The 7,069-nt window shown below is 36.7% G+C and overlaps 1 protein-coding gene across 1 annotated transcript in view; it reads left to right on the forward strand.

Annotated features, from left to right (window-relative positions):
- The window catches only part of LOC106514228 (CUB and sushi domain-containing protein 3), a gene marked incomplete in the record, with an annotated part of 356,940 nt that overhangs the window by 98,585 nt on the left and 251,286 nt on the right, over positions 1–7,069 (forward strand). Inside the window, 1 exon segment of the mRNA XM_014003387.1 lies at positions 3,646–3,840. Coding sequence (XP_013858841.1) covers positions 3,646–3,840 — 195 coding nt within the window.

The following is a 7,069-nucleotide window of genomic DNA, read 5'->3' on the forward strand; positions in this document are numbered from 1 at the left end:
ACTGATTTAGAAATATATATATATATATATATATAGTATTAAAAACATGAACATTTAAGGTTTAATTTATTGTTTTCTAGAAAAAAAAAACCTTTACGGAAAACTGCTTTTAACAACCTGTGCCAAACAAAGGGACTCAACCAGAACTATCACAGAATAGTTTCCCAAAGATGTCAACCCAGAGACAAAAGCAAATGTTTTACTTTTGATACATTCAATATTTTCTTACAGCTTCACTGCACCCATGTCTTCCTTGCTGTCCAGTTCTGAGCCCGGCCAACGGCAGTTAAAAAGGAAGCACAGTTGGGTTTTAATCAGGAGATTTTCTGACTTTAATTTTTACATCTCCTCTTGTTGAATGCCATTTACAGTATCAAGCTCATATTTTTACCTACGCTAATTGGGTTGGCATGAACATGGCAGAATCAGTGTGCGCCTCTTTTCTTGCCGTTGGCTCAAAAGAAGGTAGAAGTGATCACTAGCAGCAGGGGAGAAGCATATCTCTGAATGAAGGGAAAAAAATCTTTACTATAAGGAAGAAAGTTTCATCTGAACCAAAGTAATGGCCTCTTAGGGTGATCAAGGCTCATGGTGCTTTTAATCATTGAAAATATGGCAGTTCTACACAGAGAAAATGATCTCACCATCACCTGGAGGATAATATACAGCCTGGCATGAAACACATTAGGCACCCCCACTGATTTTTATTCATTACTGTACATTGCATTGTTGCTAAGCTCAAAGCTCTCTCAAACAGCTTTTTTTTAACCAGCCATATGGTCAAGTTGAGTGTATTCCCTGCCTTCACTGCTTGGTTTGAGAGGCACATCCAACATTTGTGATGGCTGATAAGCGTTTCAAAGCGTGTGCTGTGGATCAATTATGTTTTTTGGCTTGCGTTGCAGCGAGTGGCACCGGGAACATTCCACTGAGAGCATGAAGATATTTCAGTCAGCAAATTCAAGAGGCAAACATCAGAGCATCACAGAAAAAAATATCAGATAAGAATGCATTTTAAAACAGGAGGAAGATCCTAAACACAGTTCAGATCATCAATATATAATCGACAAAAGGACAAGCTCAGTAAGTACAAGGTGATGGTTTTGCTGTTGTCTTTGATCCCATTAGACCAGTGTATACAAAAGTCTAAAACACAAAAATCCTTTCAGACAAGGATCAAGTTTTAATCCTCCTGAACAACAATGCCAAAACTTCAAAAGTGCTACGAAATGGAAGTAAATTATGATGTTACTCTTTATGTAACATGTTGTGTTTCCAAATGTTTTTCAGGCTTTTGTTCCCCACTTTTCTGTTATTTAGAAACAGCAAAAAAAAATAAAAATAAAAAATAAAAAATCACAAAAACTTTCTAAGAATGCCTGTTAGAAGTGGATTAGTCTTTTATTCATAGCTGTAACAATTTGCAGTAAGGTACATTTTAATTAAGTGGGACTAAACTAGCTTGTTTGTGTGTTCTGAGCTGTTGTGCTAACTTGGATTCATTTTCTTTCTGAAGAAAATGTTTTAATAATCATTATAATGCTTGATAGGTTTGTTGNTTTTTTTTTTTTTTTTTTTTTTTTTTTTTCAGTTCTGGCAGTCTTAAAGGATTAGCCTGGTCATTATTGAAGTGATGTTTGTCCAAACATGTACAAGTTGTTAGTGGTGTTTCCATACCGATATTAGCCCGATACCAGCATTTTTACAAGTACTCATTTTTGTGCAAAATGGCGTAAAACTCTGAACTGATAGCAATACCGACATCAGTAATCTATTGAATATGTTACAATTTACATTTCAAGGGAAAGAATGGTCATGTTTCAGAAATTTATACAAGTTGAAAGGAAATCTTGTTGTTTTTATTTATTTTAAACTTTGCCACATACATCATGTTGTATATTCAATTTGATCCATTCAGAGAGAGGCTTTAGACCTATAATGAAGGAGAGCCGCCTTCTTTTAATAAAAAAGTGTTTTTAAAGTCATTGTGTAATGTTTAAGTTTAAAATCAGTACTTAGTATGGGAATATGGTAACAGTAAGTACCCAAACTGAAGTACTCGTACTCGGTTTGGAAAAATGGGTATAGGGTACCCCTGCTAGTTAGTGTCTTATCAGTCATGGCATCAACTCAAAGTTTAAAGAAAAGATCAGAAGTCTTAGTCCATCAGACAAACAATGGTCCTTTTATCAGGCATATAAAACAAACTGGAAACTCTTTCTCAAAAATGCAATACTTGTGTGAAAGAACACTGCTTTGATTAAAATTAAATTGATAGCAGTTTTTTGTATTGGGTTTTTGAGTAGAATTTGTTTTTAGATGTGAAAAACAATTAAAAATGGCCCTTATTTGGCTAGCTATTAGCATAGACAAAGATATCTTTCTTTTTTCTCATACATGACTGTATGTAACTTGATACTTTAACTGTTGCCACCACTCATAAGGTACTAATGAAGCTTATGTGCAAATTCAGACTGGATGGCTCTCCCCCCATCTCACCAGCTCCATCCAATCACTGCGACATGCTGCCAGCTGCAGTCAATCAGCGTCAGATCCTCACCTCACCGTACCGATCTGCTCATAGAGATCCAGGTCTAAAGGCCCAGCTTCCAAGGATCGGTCTGCTCTCCAGATGTGTTCAACCCCTTCACAACCTTCGTCTTAAGCTCTTCCTGGCTATCCCTTCCCTCTGGCCTCCACACCACCACCAGTGTCTGAGCCCCAGGGGGGGAAGACGTTATACCTAAAACCTAAGCTGATTTCTAGCTCACAGCAATTAGCTGCACCTACGTCTTCAGCCGGGGCTCGAGCGCCAAAGAACTTTCTCATATCAATAAAACTGTTTAACTGCTGTATTTCTGTGTGTGAGTCTTTCCAAGTTGAAATGATAGAACATCAATGTACGACCAGAACATCCCCCTTAACATATGGTCGCAGAACTCCACGGTCACATCTTTTGAATGACAGTTGACTTAGAAATCAGTCCCAGATCAACATTGTGGAATAAAAACCAACAAAACACTAACTTATGCCAGCAAAAGTTCAAACTTCAATCCTAAGCCAAATGAACTGCAAGCTGTTTGTATTCAGGTGTGCCCAGAAATTTTGTCCACTAAGGAAAGAACCAGGATTGGTGACAAACTGCAGCCTTTGCAAAGTCCAAAATCTAACTTCTTTCATTTCCTTCACGCTTGCTTTGGATCTCTTTTTGTGTTTTAATAATGCACTTATTTTCCCTGCAGCTTATTGTTATTTTACTCAAAGAAACTGTATGTTGTAGAGAGGTTTTTTTTATGTAAATATAAGGTGGTACAGCCTCTGTTGACAGTTCTTTTATTCATCTTCTGTTAAGAATATTAGCTTTTTTAGTCACAAATAAGCATTTAATTTTACACACCTTTGCTTTTCATCCATCCATCCATCCATCCATCCATCCATCCATCCATCCATTTTCTTCCGCCTATCCGGGGTCGGGTCGCGGGGGCAGCAGCTTCAGAAGGGAGGCCCAGACCACCCTCTTTGCTTTGCCAGACCTTTGCTTTTCATTTTCTTTTAAATCAAAATGTCTTATAATGTTGGAGACAACACAAGGAGCCAAAAAAAAAGTAACATCACTCACTATGGTCTGTTTTTTTTTTCTTGCAGAGCTGAGAAGCAGCTCATGTGGAAACCCAGGAGTTCCACCCAAAGGCATACTGAATGGGACTCAGTTCAACATAGGGGACAAGATCCGCTACCGGTGCGTCACCGGCTATGTCCTCGATGGACATTCACTCCTCACCTGTGTGACCAGTGCCGCTGGTGTGTCAGTGTGGGATTTTCCGGTGCCAATCTGCAGAGGTAAGGACAAAAATAAATAAATAATTATAAATAACAAAAGAAATACATTTGCATGTGATTGTTTGTCTTGAGACAACTTTAATTCGAGATATCGATGAGAGTACTTTATGTTCCCTTAAGAGTTTTAAAGTCAAGGGGGTGATGTGTTGATTCTGACCTCTTCTTATTAATTGCTAAATGTTAATTGCTTTTTAATGATTGACAGATTGATGGCTGTGGACTAGGCGAACGTCTCCGCACTTCAAGTGCCAAACTGTGACACAACCCTTCATTAGAGCAATAAACATATTTGCAATCTGATGGGATGGAATGATCCTAATCATGTTAAAGAGGATGATTAGAGTTTCCATGGCTCCAAAGGTTAATTAAATATTTATCTCTGGGGAGCATCTAGCTTGAATATGTTACTACTGTAAGCAGGAATGGTACATCTGCAAAGTTTTTGCAGCTCTGTGTAGGAATGGAAGATTAGGCAACTTCTTGTAATGATGTTTAAATTGAAATTTCAGCTTATTATACACTAGATAAGAAATAGCTGATATGAAAAGGACTTTCAGGCATTAGTGTCACATTCTGTAAGGTCCAAAATAAAACTTAAATGAGCCACATGAGAAAACAACAAGAGCCCAGACCAGTTTACTGTCAGTTTACTGGAAGCTTTGTAAAAAAAAAAAAAAAAAAAAGCAAGCACTGTCAGCACTGTCCTTTTTCCGGGGCTTGACCTGTTATTTAAAAACTTCAGACCATTTCTCAAATTTTACTGTACATTTGGGACTTGAGTTTCCGAATATCCTTTGCATAATTTTATTGTCTCATCAAGCTCTTTTGCTCAGTCATCACGTACTCGCAGAGTGAAGCAGACACTACAGCGTGATGATCATTTCTTTCTGACAGCTGGTTGATGAATGACTGACTAGTGCTCTCCAAACCATGCAATTTATCCCTTCCTGTTTTTAAATGAGCTCCGTTGTTCATAACTGACCCGTATAATCTGTTCTCACATCAGTAGGAAGTCATGGTGTAATTTAGGCACCGTGCAGCGTGTTTGAATACTGAGAGAGCAACTTCTCGCATACTTTCACACAGTTTAATTGAACAAACAAATTTATCATCATTATGACAACACAGTTGCAGATGTCAATTTGTTGGCTGGATAAGTTATGTCTTTTAATGCTCTGAAATTAACATAAGCTAAGTTCACACTTCAGGCAAACGCGACCCAAATCCGATTTTTCGTATTTTTATTTTTTGCCGCTATGTGACCCATATCAAATTTATACATGATAGTCTTAACATGACAAATCAGATTGTTCAAATTAAAAGATGTCAACAACAGAAGACTTGTCTATCCAGCCTTACATGTTGGAGCCAGAGTCTGACACAGAGAGAGTGGAGAATGAAGACAAACAAATTGTAGTTGGTAAGTCCAGATCATATTTGGCAGCTCTGTTGCAAATAATTTCACGTAATATTTCAGAAAACACAAGCCAAAATAGAGAAAAAAGGGTTGAAACGATCCAAACAGGATATAAAGATATCATTGCAGCACCAGGAGAGACTAAATTAAACTTTTTTGCACTTCTAGAGTCTCCAAGTATACAACAAAAATCTATTTAATGGCTAAAAAAGTGGATTTTGCATGATGTGTCACCGTTTAGAATGTGAATGTTCATGCAAAAAAATAAACAAAAAAAAAAACTAATAAAAAGGGGTTTGAAAAATATCAGAACTGAGCATTAAGACCCGYAGTGTGAACGTAGCCTCTGCTTGCATGGTCTAGTGACACCAGTGCACTTATTTTTTGTCATTGTTCACACATACAAAATGGATGATGTAATATTTCAAGAGGAAAAGTAAGAAAGTGAAACAGTGCTTATATTTTCATTTAGGGTTGGTCAATGCAAAGTAAAGCTTGATCATTTTGTAGTGCCCTTTTTTTTTTTCAAATCCTGGATGCTCAGTTGAGTAGGTCAACACATTTCTTAGCCTTTGTCTCGTTTTTACCCAAATCACAAACTCATACGTGCTGCTGCTGTATTTTCCTGAGGCACAGAAAATCTTATCTGTTCATTTATTTCTATATTTCAGGCTGTTGTCATTTTAATGATTGAAAACATTTCCCTCATTAAGATTATGTCCCTCCAGTTTAATAAAATAGTCTTCTTCCTGTTGTCTTGTTGATTTACAATAGGATAGCAATACCTTGTAATGAAAACTGTTTTGGTTTACTGATTTAGAAATATATATATATATATATATATATATACTTACCCTCCATTACATTTTTGCCCAAGTTGATTTTACAGTTGTTTTAATAAATAAAATAAAAACAACTGTTTTTAAAATGAAATTGGTGATTTTATTTGATTAAAATTTTTTGAGGCTGTCTGTGTAAAGTCATTCAAACAACACACTTAAGAGTCAAGCATTTCCACTTCTCACCTTATCAGTTAATCCTAAAATATCCAGAAGCCAGCAGAGCAAATGTAACCATGGTAGCTGATTTTGCATTGCAAACTACAGACTCATGAAAATGGCTCTACATGCAATTTGTTTTAGAAATGTTAAGCCTGGAGAAATCAGAAAGCTGCAGATGGATAGTACTCTTCCATAAGGATTGTGTCTGTTGCCAAAGGCCAGAAACATCACTCCGATTCAGGCATTCATGAATACTGTTCAAACCAAAATATAGCTCATCAATATCTGAGCTTTTTCCCTCCTGCATGTTGGCAGATGGTCCTTTGATCTTATTTCCTCAGAGATTCTGCCTCTTTTTCTCATCACCAATTGTTATAGTAAGCACACAACAATGCAAAACCTATTCTTATCCATTGTTCACCGTCCTCAGTATCCACAAACATGTCAATCTTTTATGCAGTATGCCTTCGCTTTTCTTTTCTGTCTTTATCTCAATTTCCTACCCTCAAATTGCAAAAGTCCACTCTAATTGGTCCAAATCTCAAATAGGTATGGCTGACAGAAAGATTGAGAGATTGGGGCTAAAAAGAGAATGACAGTATGAAAAATGTCAGTACAATACCAAAATAACGTGTTGGAGAACCCTTACAGCATGCGGTGTTTGATGCAGGCCGTAACTAAGCTTTTCAGGGGCTTCAGATTATATTTACAATTATATATTTTTGGTAAATAAATGTTTATTTTAAAGTTGTAATGGGCCTTTGGACTAAAAATAGTAATTACAAATATTTTAGAAACATAAAGGTATGGG

This window comes from Austrofundulus limnaeus, unplaced genomic scaffold (assembly GCF_001266775.1).
Source record: "Austrofundulus limnaeus strain Quisiro unplaced genomic scaffold, Austrofundulus_limnaeus-1.0 Scaffold18, whole genome shotgun sequence".
NCBI classification, from domain to species: Eukaryota; Metazoa; Chordata; class Actinopteri; order Cyprinodontiformes; family Rivulidae; genus Austrofundulus; species Austrofundulus limnaeus.